The sequence below is a fragment of the Sorex araneus genome, chromosome 7 (genome assembly GCF_027595985.1).
Source record: "Sorex araneus isolate mSorAra2 chromosome 7, mSorAra2.pri, whole genome shotgun sequence".
NCBI lineage: Eukaryota > Metazoa > Chordata > Mammalia > Eulipotyphla > Soricidae > Sorex > Sorex araneus.
The window spans coordinates 65,117,559-65,135,266 of record NC_073308.1 but is presented as its reverse complement, the minus strand read 5'-3'; the positions used below and the strand labels follow the sequence as shown (position 1 = coordinate 65,135,266).

Sequence of the window (17,708 nt, the reverse complement as noted above, 5' to 3'; positions counted from 1 at the left end):
CTGGGGCACGGGATCCAGTGCCAGGCTGCTCAGATGATCTCCTTGATAGCTTGGGGAGCTCCCCCACGGGGCCCCGGCATCACACACGCGTTCCAGAAAGCGGGAGTTGAAAAGCAAGCGCGGGGACAGAATCCTGCAGGAGGCTGAGGTTTAAAAAACGCGGTGGAGTTATTTATGCAGAGACGCTCAGGAGGAGGAGGAAATTCGGGGAGGCAGCGACAAGTGGCACGCCACATGCCTGCCGAGTGCCTGGCGCTCAAATCCGGGGTTCCCCCCCACCCCACCCACCCGGGGCTGACCAGCTCTGAGAGACTCCCAGCCTCCCGCACCAGCACCCCTGCCGGGGACCCCCACACCCAACCTAAAGATGGAAGAAACGTGTCCCCCTCCTTGCGAGGGCACTTCCATGGAAACCGGGGAGCGGTCAGGGCCTTGCCCTCCAAGGTCAGGTCTGCACCTGCCCTCCCCGGCCCTCCCCAGCTGCCAGTGTGAAACAACGAACACGTTGAGACAGATTCCTGCCCGCGTGGACTTCACAACTGCAAAGGGAAAAAAATACATTCACAGCAGGGCCCAGCCAGCGGCCGGCTCGGACCAAGCCTCCTCGGGGGGTCTCTGTTTAATTTGGATTTGGGGGGAGGTTTGTTGTTTCTTTTCTTTTTTTTTCAATACTTTTTTGGTGGAGGCTTCGATCGTGTTTCTCTCGCTTTTTCCAGACTGTCAGCTTCCAAGGAATAAGGATCACACACAAGCCTAAAGGATCCGCGGAGTCACACAGCCAACGACAACAACAAGGCATTTGGAAGCAACCGTGACGGAAGCAGGGAAGCAGTGGCAGCTGCGTTTCATACCTGGCGCTGATATTCTTCCCGGGAGGAGAGGGTCACTGGGCAGCAGGTCTTTTGAATTGGAGGTGAATGGTGATTGTCTAAATGTATCTTCTGAAAAGAAAGGGCTGGGGGGGAGGAGGGAGGTTTAGTACATTAAAGTTATTTAAGGTACCCGAACATCTGGCCCCCAACACACACACACACACACACACACACACACACACACACACACACACACACACTGGACGCTCGTTTTATTCCTCTTACTCTAAAAAAAATTTTTTTTTTCCATAAGATGTGCTTAAAATGGAGAAAGAAAATAAATCGCCTCAGACAGGCGCCATCTGTGCACACCATCCTCTCCCGCACGCCGACGGCTCAGGCGGGAGCCGGGTTTGACTCTTGCACAGTAAGTCCCCGAGGGATGTGGCCAGTGAGGACCAGCCACCGGGCGGACCCCAAAGACCAGTCTAGGTTCCTCGCAGAGCAGGGACGGGGACCCGGGCGTGACACCTGGACCCTCAGGGGCCACAAGAGCCCTGGGACAAAGCGCCCACCCTGAAGGAGACACGACTGTCCCCCTAGACCTGGGGGCTGCACCCGGAACTGTCTGGGATCTGAAGGGACGATGCCCAACCGCAGGGGTGACCGGAAAGGATGGCGAGAACACCGGCCCCGTGGGATCAGGCCAGCCCACCAAACTGAGAACCCCTCACGACACAACCTGGCGCCCCGCCGCCCCTCGGCCGCGGGCCCCAGGGGACTGCTGTGCCTTTCCTCAGCAGGCGTCAAAGCTACCATCGTCATTATTCAAAGTTACAGGGGAATCTGGTGGTGATGTAGATCGGAGACACAGATCTACGTTACGAAAGCAAGATCACGCATTCGCCCTTGACACTCTACCAGGGCTGGTGAGAGTTAATGCCCGAGTGTGGTCTGTTTTTTATTTTCTCTCTCAATCAGAAGCCCCGGCTAAATAGGCTGAGTAAATAAGCTTTCGATAGGCAGAGGGCGAGGGGGCACGGAACAGCAGATGTTTTAAGCCAAACATCGGATCACCTGCGAGTGGCAGGGAACGGAGGATACGGTCCCGCGGCACACGCGCTCGGGGGCCGCCCGTTCTGGGGTGAGACCCCCACGGCTGTGTGACCCGCCCCGGACGGGCTTCTCTGAGCCGTAGTTCCTTTGTCTGGGCGGAGTCCACGCCGCAGCATGAGGGCAGAGGGCGTGAGGGGACTGGGGTGTGCCTCGTGCCTGAAGGCTAACCCGCAGGGCCTCAGCCCCTGAGCTGTTTGTTTGATTTGTTTTAAATGTGCTGCTGTGTAGCCGGCTCCTCTGAGGTGGAGCAGAAATTAGCCAACATTTCTCACAAGTTGGCCCAAAGTGTAATCACAAAAGGCATCAAGAGGAAGGTATGACGCTGGAAGGTTCATCTGACCCCGGGGGATGAGGTGAGTTCCCAGCTGTACCCTTAAAAACGCGCGAGGAAACACAAAAGCCTGCACACCCCCACCCAGCGCCGGCCCACTTGGAGCTTCTTCCGTCCTCCTTCCAGGCTCCCTTCCCGCCTCAGTGGCCCCGAGCGCCCTCCCCAGACGCAGCATTCTGCACCCTGGGAAACAGGCGCTAAGAGACCAAGGGCCTGGCTCCATCACCTCGCCCTGCGCTGCCTGTGTGAGCTTCTCTCCCTCTGGGGGCGTGGGCGGGAAGCGGCCGGTGATGCACGGGGCGGTTTCCCGGGGGAAGCCAGGCCTGCCTGGTCCCCTGGGCTCTCTCTCTGGCCTGAGTCCCTAACACATCCCCGGCCAGCGGCACCGCTCTGGACATCGTCCTCGGGTGTGGGGCCGCGGGGCGCGTCTAATTCTGCACCAATTGCACGGAACGGCCTGCGCAGCCGTTTTGCAGGGTCTGTCCCTGCGGTGTGGAGGCCACCACGGCCCGTGACAGAGAGATGTCCCCGTGCCACACCGGGCAGTTTGCACGGAGAATGTGACCGGCTGGCCCAGAGGACAGGTCAGCCAACAGACCTGTGGGCCACTTGGCTCTGGGCTACAGAAGTGAGCCTGAGTCTGGAGAAGTCAGAGGAGCCGCAGGAACTGTTCACTGAGGTGTGGAAACTGCCCCTTGGGTGCCCAAGGACCCCAAGAGGCGCCTCTGAAGGACAGCTGGAAAGCGGCCCTGCTTGCTGCGGGGATTGTGGACCCAGTCCTGGTTTCCTTCTGTTTTAGACTTTATTTATTTTTAAATTATTATTATTATTATTATTATTATTATTATTATTATTATTATTATTATTACTATCATTATTTGCTTTCTGGGTCACACCTAGTGATTGATGCTCAGGGCTGACTCCTGGTGCTGCTTGGGGGACCATATGAGATACCGGGGATCGACCATGTGCAAGACAAACGTCCTCCCAGCTGTGCTATGGCTCCAGCCTCCTCCTCCTGTTTCAGCGAGGGTCCCTGCCTCATCTCCTCTCTCTAGCGGAGACCACTGAGGACATGTCGCCCCCCACGCCCAGTGCAGCTGATGTAGATCTCAGGGAGCTCAAGGTCTGCAGGGGCTGCAAAGGGTCCCGCGGAGGGACAGGTGCAGAGCACTGAGCCGGCTGAGCCCTGGGCCGAGTGGATGCGAGCTGTGTTCCGGGGGGCTGGCAAAGTGTCCCCAGAATAGCCGCCCCGGCAGGAGGGGAGAGGCTGGTGGGCACCGCGGCTCCAGACTCAGCAGCTGGGACGCCCCGGAGGGGATTGAAGGCGGAGGATGAACTCGGTGGGGTCCTCAGGAAACCCCGCCTGGGGCACTGGCACAGGACAGGGCGGGTGGCCGGGGCAGCAGGGGGCGAAGGTGGCTGCAACCCACAACACACAGAAACCCACAAAGACTGAAAGCTAGATTTGAAACAGGGACGGTAAGGGCCATGGCCTGGCCTAAGACCCGCCACAAGTCCTCCAGGAAGACCCGGCAGAGGTCACCCAGCCGTCTGCCCAAAGAGCCCCAAACTGTGGGCTCCGTCCCCCGAGCTCTATCCGAGGGTGGAGTGATCCTCTTTGGTGTGACTTGGTAGATAGTCTGGGGGGTTTGGAAGATGGGAAGCAACGTCCGTTGCAGTGAACGACCGAAGCACGCGCAACCCCCTAAAAGAACACGCTCAACCGGACAGGAGCTCTGCCCTGGGTTTGAGAGCAGGGCACATGTCTGCTGGAGCTGGTCACCGTGTGTCCCGTGGAGCACAACCCCCCTGCACCAGGAGAGATGCCCCCTAGTCACCGTAAGCCATGCAGACGAGACGGAGTAGCTGGCCAGAGTCCTAGGACAGCAGGCAGGACACTTGCCTCGCACCGGCGGACCCCAGCACCACGCACGTCTCCTGAGTCCCACCAGGAATAAGCCTTGAGCACAGCTGGGCGTGGCCCAGAAGGAAACAGGGCTGAAGAGATGAGAGACAAAAGGAAGACCACCATGAAGGGAAGCGACTTCCAAACAACTCTACCTGGATGCTGGTGCCACCCTGCAGAGAACGGGAAAGCAGGAGGAAGCCAAATGCTACACATGCACGCAAGGACCAGCAATGCGCTGGGGGAAAGACTCAGTGGAGAAATGGTCATGGGTGAGGGTGGCTTCAGCCTGGTGTAAGGTCTACTGAAAGGAGGCAGAATGGAGCCGATGTGACAGTACAGCGGGGAGGGCGCTTGCCTTGCATGTGACCCACTTGGGTTCAATCCCCGGCATTTCATACAGTCCCCTGAGCAATGCAGAAGTAAGTCCTGAATGCAGAGCCAGGAGTAACCCCTGAGTATCACCAGGTGTGACCCGAAAAAGCAATAAATAATTAAAAAGACAAAAGGAGGGTGCATTGGTTTAATGGAGCATCAATGCATCGCTCGGCATATGGACCCCATACCTGGACCAGCGGGGAGAGCAGAGGCTTGGCACGGCCTGTGTGAGAAAGATCTGAGTCTGAATTCCATACTTCCGTGCCGGTCACTTAGGAGTTAACCCACTGGCAGGTCAGCCAGGCAGCACAGTGGATGAGGCACTGGCCTTGCACGCAGCCCACTCGGTTGGATCCCGGGCACCCCATATGCTCCCCCAAGCCCACCAGGAGTGACCCCTGAGTGCAGAGCCAGGAATAAGCTTCGGACACCGCCCAACTGGTTACCCTTCAACACTCATCATCAGAAAACAGGGTTAAGGGGCTGGAGTGATAGCACAGCGGGGAGGGCATTTGCCTTGCAAACGGCCGACCCGGGTTCGATTCCCAGCATCCCATATGGTCCTCTGAGCACCGCCAGGAGTAATTCCTGAGTGCATAAGCCAGGAGTAACCCCTGTGCATTGCCGGGTGTGACCCAAAAAAAACAAACAACAACAACAACAACAACAACAACAAAGAAAACAGGGTTAAAAAGTATCACCCGCAACTGGGGATGTGGCTCAGCAGCCCCGTGCACGCCTTGCATGTAGGAGATCGAGATTCAATCCCCGGCACTGAAAACCAAAATCCACAGGGTCAGGGGTGTGGCTCAGACTGCAGAGCACGTGCCTGGCACGTTTGAGGATTTGAGTTCGGTTCCTAACATCACCCGTGGGGAATGGTCTCACAGGCCCTGCGGGCAGCCAGGAACGGCCCTCACAACAGTCCAAGAAATAATGAAGGACCACAAAGATGACTCAAGGAACTGAGCACAGGCTTCCTGGGCACCACACGGCAGGGCTCCGGGCACTGCCGGGTACGGTGAGAAGAAAGGGACACCCTCAAGAGGAGCATTAACAACAGCGTTCCTATAGCCACGCCGTAGAGGAGGAATAAGACACCGCAGGTGCTCAGTGAAGACTAAGAACAAACCTATACGTGGCTGACTAAGGGTCTGGCACAATGCTAAAGGGCTCTGTGAGGATTAGCCTTACTTGGTTGTCACAAGGACCTTACGAGGCCCTTTCCGGGTGGCTGTCATCATCACTGTCATTTCACCTTCCATGGAGGAAGAGACTGGGCACAGGAAGCTGCTCTGTGTCCCTGAGCGGAGCCAAGACCGGTGCAGGCGTTAGTGTGCAGGCTGCTGTTTGCCAGACCACCACACCTACGGCCTCTTAATTCGAGGCAATTTGGCGTCTAAACTTGTGGGAACAGGCAGAGGATGAGGAGACAAGGGAAGCAGGAAAGCCTCGCTACGTCAGCGAGCAGGAAAAAAGACGTGAAAATGGTGTGAGTCACTCCTCCTTCCAAGAAGTGAAGAAATGCCTCGATTTTGCCAACCTCCTGCAACGCACCGGCCCAGTCACCGAGCCGCTGTCCCGGGGTGGGGAGGCCAGCGCACACCGCCAGCTCACACGCAAATTTCCCTCTCGGCTTGGTCTTGCGTGGGCCTGGATTCCCGAGAGGTGGGCAGGAGGCAAAGCAAGCTGGGAGCCCGGCCTCGGTCACATGTGCCCGACTGGCATGAACATGCTCCAATAGTGCCTGTTGTTTCAAACTTTCAGTCCGGGTGCTGAGTGCAGGAGATGCGGAATGGGCATCTCTTAACAAGGAGACGTGACATGTCTTCTGCTCTCTTGCTGCTCCGGGGCTGTATGGAGACCCACTGGTACACCCAGATTACACCCAGCTCCGGTGCTGGCTCTGTGCAGTGACCACTGGTGCGGAGAGACTGTGGAGGGGGAGGGACCATCTTTCACATGAGAGAGTGAGCCGAGGGCGGGGGCTGGAGGAAACGTACAGCGCGGAGGGCACTGGCCTTGATGCGGCCAACCTGGGTTTGATCCTCGGCACCCCACATGGTTCCCTGGAGCTCTGTGAGGAGGGAGTCATCCCCGAGCACCAGCTGTGACCCAAAAAACAAACACATGCGTGCACACACACAAACAAAAATGAAAGAAAGAAAGAAAGAAAGAAAGAAAGAAAGAAAGAAAGAAAGAAAGAAAGAAAGAAAGGAAGAAAGAAAGAAAGAAAGAAAGAAAGGAAGAGAGAAAGAAAGAAAGAAAGAAGGAAAGGAAGAGAGAAAGAAAGAAAGGAAGGAAGGAAGGAAGAGAGAAAGAGAGAAAGAAAGAAAGAAAGAAAGGAAGAGAGAAAGAGAGAAAGAGAAAAAGAAAGAAAGAAAGAAAGAAAGAAAGAAAGAAAGAAAGAAAGAAAGAAAGAAAGAAAGAGAGAGAGAAAGAAAGAAAGAACATGAGCCATGGCAATGGAAAACAGGGAACATGTACAGTGAGGAATTAGTCCGAGTGAATTGCTGCTCTGCTATGAGACTGGAAGAGGAGGGAGGAAAAGGAATAGCTCATGGGGTCAGGGCGAGGCAGGTGAGTCTCCTTTAGTGAGTCCCTATCAGATTCTCTTTGCTGTCCAGTCACAGGTGGCCAGGAAGACTCAAGCAACGCCCCTCGGTACCCAATAACCTCTCAGAAGCACCATCTGGGAGCCGCTGATGGGACGCAGAGATGCTCGGCTCCCCATTCTCCCCCCAGCTTTTGCTTCCTGAGGAGGGACTGACCCCTGCTGCCCTGGAGTCACAGAGTGTGTCCTTTCCCCCTTCTCCCACCTAAGGATCAAACAGGAAGAGGCACAGCTGTCGCCCGGGACCTGCGGTGCCAGGCACTAGCGAGCAGGCTCAGGTCACCAGCAGGGGCCACACGAAGAAAAGGCTTACGATCAGTAATGAAGCAGTCCATAAACGAGGACGGCTGGACATCGTCATCTATTTTTGCTAAGTGCTGACCGTGGCACAGAAATGTCTACGGCCAACATCTGAGAGCCGAGAGCAGGTACCTGGCAGCTTCATGCAGGACAGAGACCCGGGACCACCCTCCCCAAACACCACCACCCGAGACTCAAACACAGCCTGGATTCCTCTGTCCAGCAGCAACTGCGAAACAAAACAAATCGTAGAAGAAGATGGATTCAGTACAGAAGAGATAGCTCAGAACAAAACCATGTGCCTCCTAAGGGAATGTGCGTTTTAAAGGAGCAAAAAGAAGAAATTGTTTCCTTTCTTTCTTTCTTTCTTTCTTTCTTTCTTTCTTTCTTTCTTTCTTTCTTTCTTTCTTTCTTTCTTTCTTTCTTTCTTTCTTTCTTTCTTTCTTTCTTTCTTTCTTTCTTTCTTTCTTTCTTTCTTTGTGGGTGGGTAGTGGGTGGCTTATGCGGTGATGCTCAGGGGTTACTCCTGGCTCTGTGTTCAGGAATTATGCCTCCTGGGCTCAGAGGACCATAAGGGATGCTGGGTATCAAACATGGGTTAGCCGCGGGCAAGGCCAGCTACTATTGCTCTGGCCACTCATTGTTTCTTTTTATAAGACTATAACACCAAGGAATAGTGACAAAACCCGAATTGGGGAATGACAAATGAAATGGATTAAACAAGCTGGAGAGAAAGGTTTTGCTGTAGAGTTCTTCCTCAAAACCCGTAAGGATCTCTCTATTTCAAGGTGCCATGAAAACTCAACTAAATGTAACGTGCTTTAGACAAATCAGGCTGACCTGATCATCCCAAGTGCAGTCCACAAATGGGAAAATTAATTCCTCAACGAAGCCGAAGTTTTCAAGGAAAAGTACTTGATTATCCACTCAGCTACAAATCCCACAACACAACAGGGCCTCGAGAAGAACGAGTGAAAGGTAAGCCAGCCATTGGGGGTTGTTTTTATTCTACTTTAAGGAGCGCTGAAAAATAAATCGTTTGCCTTAGTTCTGCAGAGCTGTGCATATAGACCTGGAACTGCAGCCCTGTTCTGGGTGGACATGTTCAGCTGGACCACGCTTCCCTCCGTGCTCTTCTTTCTCAAGGACCCAACTCCTGAGACATCTACTCCACTGTTTCTTTGTCCCTCCTTTTCCAGGGACTTCCCTAACTTCTACTTTTTAAATTTTTTCCCTTTGGTTTTGGGTCACACCCAGTCCGCACTTAGGAATTACTCCTGGTGGTGCCTGCGGGACCATCTGGGGCACCTGGGATCGAACTTGGGTCATTTGCAAACAAAGCAAGTGCCCTACCTGCTAGCAAGCTCCAGCCCTAGACTTCCCCGTGTCGACTGTCTCAGCTACCTATTCAGGTGGCGGAAATACTTGGTTTCTCTATTGCTCTATTGCGTTATGTTTTAAGAACTGTAATTCTGTGTATTGATCTAAAAATCACTGTACTGTACGAAAAAACCCCAACACCTCCGACCTTTGATTACTCAGACCTTGAGACATGCCCCCGAGTGCAAACAGCATTAACAGTTTGAAGTGAACAGAAAGCATCGGTTGAAAAACCAACCTTCCAAGCCCCCAAAAGCCTCGAGAAACAGAGAGGCAAGAGATCAAAGTGAGTCCGAGAAATCAATCTCAGTCCAGTTCAAAGACTTTCTGAAAATGTGGAATCGGATGGGACAGAATTGAAATGGATCCAGTGACCTTCCATAAGGAATCAGGGCTGTATATGGAACATTGTATATGTATATATCAAGGAAATGAGAACAAACGGGAAAAGTTTTCTTTAAACAAAGCCTAGACCTTGTTAACAATAACTGATTACATCCTGGCTGAAGAACAATATGTCCTTTCAAAAAAAAAAAAGCTTTCAAACATATCAAATAAGAAAGATGGGATTATGTGAAGAGAAGGAACAGAGGAAATAGCTGGGTTGGTTAGAACCGTTTCTTCCGGCACTATGACGTCAGATGAGACTGTACGGACAGGAAGAGTTCGCATGAAAATGTGTGGGCAACTCAACTACAGATGTGTCACCGCCACCTTCTACTTAAAAAAATGTTAAACTTATTTTGGGAGGGGTGGGGGTTGGGCCACACCCAGTGGGGCTGCACACCCAGCCATCACTCCTGGTGGGACTTAGCCTAAAGGGTGCTGGGGACGGCACCTGGGCTGGCTGCATGCAAGGCAACAGTCTTCCCTGCGGTGCTATCTCTCCGGCCCATCCGTCTGCTTAAAAAAAGACCAAATCTCAGGATGTCACCTGTAAACTCAGTTTCCCAATGCAGGCAATTCTCTTGATTTTAAGTGCTTGTTTATTATCCTATGTAATAATAGGATAATATCATTGAGTCATCTGTCTGCTAGACATTTACATTAAAATAGCTGATGCTTAATATTTCCCTTTTAGACATTTCCTGGTGTATTTTAGAACATACTTGTAAATGGTTGCATTTGAAATACCATTAATATTTAGTTCTACCAATTTTGGTTAAAAAATATATATACTATACATACATGTATATATGTGCATATATACATATACATACATATATATGTATGTGTGTATGTGTATATATATAAAATTATACATATATATGTATGTGTGTATGTGTATATGTATATATATATACATATATAAAATCAAACCTTGCAAGGTGACTGTACCCAGAAAAGCCACTGCTCTATGCCACCGAGACTGTGCCCCATCCCCTTCCTGCCTAGGTCCTCAGTTTCATTTTATTGATTCCCCGGTTTTGAGAAGACCAGCCCAGGTGGCAGGCGAGGGACGTGAGTGGGGTTGGATGCTCCAGAGGCAAAGGCCCGGCTGGCCCTGACTGAAACGTAGCCTGACACCACGGTTCCATTCCCAACTTAACTGGGGCACAATTGGGGGCATCTGCCTGGCCTGGCCCTGGGCGCTCGGCCCAGAAGCTCCCCCCTCCCCCCTGCAACGCCCTTACCCTCATGCAGGGCTTCCAGCAAATACAGAGTGAGCTCAGTGCTGCACGTCAGCAAGCCACAGCTGGGATCTACAGGAATCTACCAGTTGTGGATTCGAGGGGGTTCGAAATGGGTCTTGTGAGCAGCTGGAGAAGCAAGGTCCTTCTGTGCCCCTGTTTCCTGGACAGGCTCCAGATCTCCTTCCACGCTTCCGGACTTTGCATGGAAGTTGGGTTTCCTGCCCTTCTCACGGGGATGGCTGATACCGGCCAGTGAGACCCTTCCCAGCAGTGACAAAAGCCCAAGAGGTCGGCTGCTTTTGTGCTCTGGAAACCAGCTCTTGGACACAGCACAGCATTTACCATGTTTAAGGATGGGATTTCAGACCGGGGAGGAGGCTGGGGAGGTAAGCATGGCGAGTGCTCACTCAGCCTGCAGGAATATAGTGGTTCATTATATTATTTCTCCGGCTTTACTTTGAAATTGTTCATAGTTTTTTTTAAAAAAATCAGTAGCAATAGTCCCGCAAAACATCCAACCACACCATTAAACAGAATGGCAGGAAAAGAAAACAAAAGACAAATAGAATTGTGTTCTTATAATCACAAAATGTTATCACTAAGAATCAATAAATGAGACAGATTTAGCTAGAAAACAAAATTCTGGGAGCCCTCCTGGGACCCCCATCCCATGGGGGTCCAAGTGATGCAGGGGATCAAACTTGGGACCCCCACATGAAAAGCGTGCCCTCCAGCCTTTGAGGCACTGTCCAGCCCCTAGAAGAACCATTCTTAGTCTCCCAATTGGTTAGCGTCTTTAAAAAAATGAGCAAGTGCAGAGATCTTTGGAATAGTTTGTCTGTCTTCACTCCTCTTTCTAATCTCTCATTAGTTTCTTGTAGAACTGTAGACTAAACTTTCTTGAAAGTCAATTAAAAAAAAAAATCCAGAGCAAAAGCCAAAAGTCTGTGAATTCTTTGGGCATCAGTATGCCAGCACCACTTGTCTGAGCAACAACTTGGGAAAACCCAGCCCCGGGTGTCTGATGACGAATGACTAAATAAATCATGACACAGGCAAACACCAAACACTGCGCAAACACGCCAGGAATAATGCTGGGTTACGTCTGCTGACACGAAAGAAGTTCTTACTTCACTGCTCATTGCAAGGCCTGTCCCGAAACAGAGATCCAGCAAGATCCAAATGTTAAAGCAAAGTCTCCATATCGAAACAGAAAAGCCTTCGGCCAAGACTTACACCACTGCAGTACTGGGCTTTGGCCCGGGACTGGTTCTAAGTATCTGAATCATTCTCTAAGGGGTCTTCAAGTTCTCTAAACATAAAAGATATTTTTTCAAATTCAAAACATAGGACTCCATGTTACAGTTGAGGATCATTTTTAAAAGAATTTTAATCTTTTTAGGTTACATTGAGGGATGACATAAAACTGTCTTTAGCGTAGACAAGACAATTGCATGGACCGGCACCTTTCTGTAGAAGAGGGCAGAGGTCATTTAAAAATACCGTGGAAGGGGGAATGAAGCAATAGCACAGCAGGTAGGGCATTTGCCTTGCCCTTGCACACGGCTGACCTGGGTTCAATTCCCAGCATCCCATTTGGTCCCCCGAGCACCGCCAGGAGTAATTCCTGAGTGCAGAGCCAGGAGTAACCCCTGTGCATCGCCGGGTGTAACCCCAAAAGCAAATAAAATAAAATAAAATACTGTGGAACACGAGCGTGTCGAGTGGAGAAACAGGCATCCGGCATCCCGTGGGAAGTAGGAACGCCGTCTCTCTCTGCGGCTGTCCGGGAGGCGGGCTGGTCCCATCTGGACAACCGGCCACCTAGTTTCCAGGAAGAGTCTCAGGACACAGGCTGGTGCGTTCACCCCCCCCTGAGTGAGCCAGGACCTTTCTGGGGACAGCAGCACAATGCCAGGCCTTGTCGGGGGCCACTGCCGTGGGGACACCGGACCCGGGAAGCCTGAGCCAAGCGCTGGCTAAGGAAGCGAACACCACGTCTGGCTCTGCGAAATGTCAGCGGGCAGTGGGCACCGGGCCCCGCCTCTCCTGCAGGAATCCGACTTTCTGCATCAACAAGGACGGTGGGCTTTCTGCCCAAGGGGGGGCTGGGACCCCAAGAGCTCTGCAGTGTCACCCGATCCTGAGTCCCGGGTCGCACAGGAAACGAAATCAAAGGCGGATACCCCTGCCCGCTGCGCCCCACTCCGAGGAGGTCAGCCCCTGAATGCTGGGTGTAATCCTAGGAGCAGCCCCAGAGACGCGTGGGAGAAAGCTCCAGATAAGAACGGGCTGGCAGCCGGCACCTAAGCCCCATCGAGCTTTGGGTCTCGTCACCCCCATCTAGGCTGACCGTCTAGGCACTGGCGTCCGCTCTCCCCCTGAGTGCTTCTCGGCTATTAGTGCCACTCTGTCCAAGTGGGCAGGGCAGGGCAGATGGAGAAACCCCGAGTGGTGCCCAGGGACAAGCCAATCCTTTCGAGGGGACCCAGGGCCAAGAGATGGCGCAGTGTCCATGCTAACTATTCCAGGGAGCCAGGGCAGATGGGAAGGGCCATGGCAGGGGAGGGGGCCCCAGGGAAGAGAGAGAGAGAGGGCTGACAAGGGTTTGGATGACAACGGGAGCCGAGCTCAAAGCTTTGGCTGCAGCAAATGCAAAGGGGGCCCGGAGCTAGGGCTCAAGGCCGAGCAGAGATGCATGAGGACAAAGTCCCGTCGAAGGCAGAGTTCCAAGGGAGGGGGTCTCTCCTTGTCCCCAGAGGCTCCACAGCACCCGCCAATGGCACCGACTTCCCACGAAAGCCCGGAATGTCCACACTGAAGGGACACTGTGAAACCAGTAGCAATTTCCAATTTTCACAAATCGACTTCTCAGTGAATTTAATTTTCAGCCCCGAAACCCAAGGATAAAGAAATGTGGAGAGTTACTCAAAAATCACCCCTCACACTTGCTGTTTCCTGTTGTTTCTCTTAATTGCTTCTGTCACATTCACAGAGTTCTTTATCTTTTTTACTTTTTAAAGTAATGGAGCATCATTCTCTTCTGCCTTCCCCCCAAAAAAAAAAAAAGCTCAAAAGGGGAAAAAAATTGCCCAAAATGAGACCATGCATCTACCAATTTGTGCAATTTTTATTACCGAATCATAAATATTTAAGGACATGCATCCAAGCCATGACACAGGAAAAGTCTATCTAGGCTGCTTGCAAGTGCTTATGTCTTTTAGTAAACACCGTTAGAGCCATTATCCAGGTCGCAGAAAAGGAGCTGGCATTTCCAGTTCTGAAAATTGGACCCATTAAGTGCTGGTCCGCATATCCCGCTAGAAATCTACCTTCCTCGGCACTTCCCACTTCTGTTTTTTGGGGGCACCGGAAAAGACCTGCTCAGGAAAGCACGTCCTTGCTTTCGGGATGAAGCAAGCCACGGGGAGAAGTCCTTCCCAGAGGACTGCCATGGTCTATCCGGGGGGACGCTAAATCATGGAGAGGGAAGAGGTAGAGGGTGCAGAGAGCCAAGAGGGGGTTCCTGGTGTTACACAACATTGAGCAGGTCCGATTCACCTGCCAGCAGTGTCCGTGCCTCACTCTGGGGTTCCATTTCCCTATTTCTGTCCTCCCCGGCAGCTGGCGGGGTGACGGTCCATGCTAGAGCTGTAGATCTTCTGCTCATTCCATTAAGCGTTGGGATCTGCTTATGAGCTCATGCCTCATCTATTTCCATCTACAAATGATCATATTCGCTGGTTATCTGTTCCCGGCAGAACCCAGGCCTGTGCTAGGTAAAAAGGAAATAGAAGAAAGAAAAAAAAAAATCTAGACTTCCACAGGTCCCTGAAGGGCTGGGTGCTTTTATTCTTCTTAAGTCTGGAGAGCAGGGGTCGCCGCAGCCCACCCCGACACACACGCCCATCTCATCTGCCGGGTACACCCGCACGAAGGGCACCCAGTCCACATAGCATCTCAAAGGAGAGGCCCCGCCTTCTTTGCACTTCAATAGAACTTTCTAGAATCTCAGGTTAAACAGGCAAAAATGGACGATGGCTTCAGCATGGACGGCGAAGTTCCTCCCAGAGAGAGGAGGCTGCTGGACAGGTCAGGGCCCTCGCTGACTGGGTCCACGGAGCTGGTCATCCCAGCTGCTGAGTGGATTGATTTTCCTGCCGGGCTGGAGGTTTGCTCTGAAGACTGTTTTCTCCTCTATTTTCAGGAAGATGACCCTAATTTAAGCAGTTGAGTCTAAGTTTTCTTCAGATGAAAAAACAACCCTAACCTGCAGTGGGTAGGATGCTGGCCTCACACGTGGCCAACCTGGGTTCGAACCTTGGCATCCCCGACGGCCCCCCAGCCCACCAGAAGTAATTCCTGAGCACAGAACCAGGAGTGAGCTGTAAGTACAGCCAGGTGGGTTTCCCCTACCTCCCCCCACAACAAAACCCAAACCCAAACCAAACCAACAAAACCCACCACGACCCAAACCAGGCATTCTCAAAAAGGCCCCTGAAATTACGTGCGAAAGGAGCGTCAGAATAACCAGGGGGTGGGCGGCAGAGACAAATGGCACACACGGGTCAGGAATCGATCAGACGCCCGCCGGAGGCTGGCTGGCCGGCTCTGGGGTTCTGGTGGTGGGAATTTGCCACTGCCAGAGTCTTTAGAAACGGGGCAGCCGGTGATCCAGAAACTTGGCCGTTATTACTTTCAACCTTTCGCGTCACCCGGGCGTCTTTTTAGGAACTGCTAACAAGGAAAGCCGTGGAACATCATTTCCTCTCTCCACGCTTCCTCTGCCCATGGAATAACAGAGGCTAGGAACCCAGGGGCAGCCCGGCTGCTGGGTGGTGGGACGAGGGGAGGTGTGGAGGGCCGGGGGGGGTGATGTTAGCCCCCACGGGCGGCTGGACAGCGATCTGTACTGAGCAAGGGAATCAGGGCGAGAGGACGCTTCAGGAGGTCCCTTGCCGAGTGGCTCCCACTTCCGTAAATCTTGCCTTTGGAACGAGAGTCAAGATCAGTGAGCTGAAGGGCCGTGGGAGAAAGGGGGGGGTTGCCCCCAGTCGTGGGTGAGAGTGCAGCCCCGGGCAGCAGAGGCTCGCGGTGTGCCCACGGCGGGCACTGCCAAGCCTCCCTGCCTCTCGAACAGGCCCGCCGTACGGGACGGTGCATCTCGTCTGAGAAACCTACTGTGTGCTTGATGCTGCTGCTGCTGCTGCTGGTTCTGTTTGTCTCGGGGCCACACCCAGTGTGGCTCCAGGCCCAGTCCTGGCTCTGCACTTGAGGGACCTTACTGGCGGCTGGGAATTGAACCGGAATTGGCCGCGTGCAAGCAAGGCCTTCCCCACCGTCCTCTCTCTCCAGCTCCTGAGCTGGATGTCTGAGTTGAAACTGGGTGACCAACCACACAGGCCACGGAGAACTGAGAAATCTGGAGGCACAGTGGAAATCTTCCAGAAAAGCACCATCAAATTGAAGGTAAAGAGGACCCACAGCATCCTCGCAGGTAGACCCTGAGGACAGGGAGGCCAAGCATGCTTTGTAGGCAGAAGAGCTGGGTTCAAAGCCAGGCACTCCCTGGTCCGAGCACTGTGCTGGGAGTAAGCCCCCCAGGCAAAGCAACAGCCGCAGAGCTGGAAGCACAGCCGGAGTCATCAGGAAAGAGAGAGCAGGAAGGCACGTCTCCCCAGCCCTGCTAGGGACGAGCTCAGGTTTGAGAGGATTCCCGGGAGAGCAGGGAGGCGGGAAGGCGGGAGGGAACTGAGTGGCGACTCCAAACACAGAAAGACCAGCAGAGCCCTTGAGGGCTGGGGGCAGTAACACATGGGCTCGGGCCAGCCCCTGGGAACCGGGTCACAGGGACTCAGAGAAAGCGGTGCTGCCTTTGCTTGGGGCCACGCACCCGGTTAGGTTCATTTCTTGCTCAGAATCTCCCAGGGGAGAAGAGCTTAAGGATTGCTTCTGTGTTTCTGGGGGCCGGAGGGCACAGGCCGCAGTGCTCAGGGACCACTCCTGTGCTGCGTGGGGCATGACGTGCAGTCGGGGGTAGAACCAGGCTCGGATGCCTTATTCCCTGGACTCTCTGGTCCACTGCTGGGTTCACTCTTACCAAACGGCTCAACTTTTTTTTTTTTTCTTCCATTTTCCCCCCATAGTTCTGCTCTAGCTCTGGACTGGAGTGATAGCACAGCGGGTAGGGTGTTTGCCTTGCATGCATGCGGCCAACCCGGGTTTGATTCCTCCATCCCGGAGAGCCTGGCAAGGTACCGAGAGTATCCCGCCCGCACGGCAGAGCCTGGCAAGCTCCCCGTGGCGTATTCGATACGCCAAAAACATAACAAGTCTCACAATGGAGACATTACTGGTGCCCGCTCGAGCAAATCGATGAGCAACGGGACGACAGTGCTACAGTGCTATGCTCTAGCTCTAGCCAGGACAATGAGCCCATTTCACTGATTTAGGGTGAGTTCAAATCTTTTCTTATCTCTACCCAGGGAAGCTTGACTAGCACAAATTAACCTGGCAGCGTCTGATCCCATAACACCAACGGTCTTACATCATCTAAAAGAGCCCATGAAGGGCTGGAGAGATAGCACAGTGGGTAGCGCGCTGGCCTTGCACACAGCCGACCCCAGCTCAATCTCTGGCATATCACGTGGATCCCTGAAACGTCCAGGAGTCTGAGTGCAGGGCCAGGAGGGAGTCCTGAACACCGCCAGGTGTCACACCCTGTCCCCCAACCAAAATAAATACAGAGCAGGCAGACACCACAGGAGACCTGGGGGGACCCTGCTTAGTCCCCCTTTCCGTATCAGCGCCTCGAGTTGCTCGAGAGTTGGCAGCTGTCGGGTGAGAGACGCCCGCCCCCAGGTACCCCTTCCCCCCACCCCCAGACCTCCCCTGCTGCTGGAGCGCATGAGTGAGTGACAGGAAGGTCCAAACTGCCTCCCCCAAGCAGAGTCACCCCAAGATGCACGGGCGGCCGCGGCTGGAATCCCGCAGAACCGGGTCACAGCTGAGCTCCTTCCCACTTCCATCCCATCCAGAACCCCCCAAATAACCTCCCCAACGGCGCCCCCTGCCCCCAGACTCTGCTTCTGGGTACCCACTGGTGACTCTTTAAGAAGCTGCCTTTTCTCCCAGGTTCGCTGCCTCCTCACTGAGCCCCTCCGCACCAGTGGTCTGGAAACGCCCCGCAGGACGCTGGCCCCGCCCCCGCCCCGCCCCGCCCCGCCAGGCCCCG

General features: G+C 53.5%; 1 protein-coding gene across 6 annotated transcripts in view; it reads right to left on the bottom strand.

Moving 5' to 3' along the window:
* ZNF827 (zinc finger protein 827) overlaps positions 1 to 17,708 on the bottom strand; it is a 177,988-nt gene that overhangs the window by 58,841 nt on the left and 101,439 nt on the right. For all 6 annotated transcript variants that reach the window (XM_055144333.1, XM_055144337.1, XM_055144335.1 and 3 more), the window contains exon 8: positions 852 to 955. In XM_055144333.1, the coding sequence (XP_055000308.1) occupies positions 852 to 955 (104 nt within the window). The remainder of the gene's footprint in view (positions 1 to 851; positions 956 to 17,708) is intronic.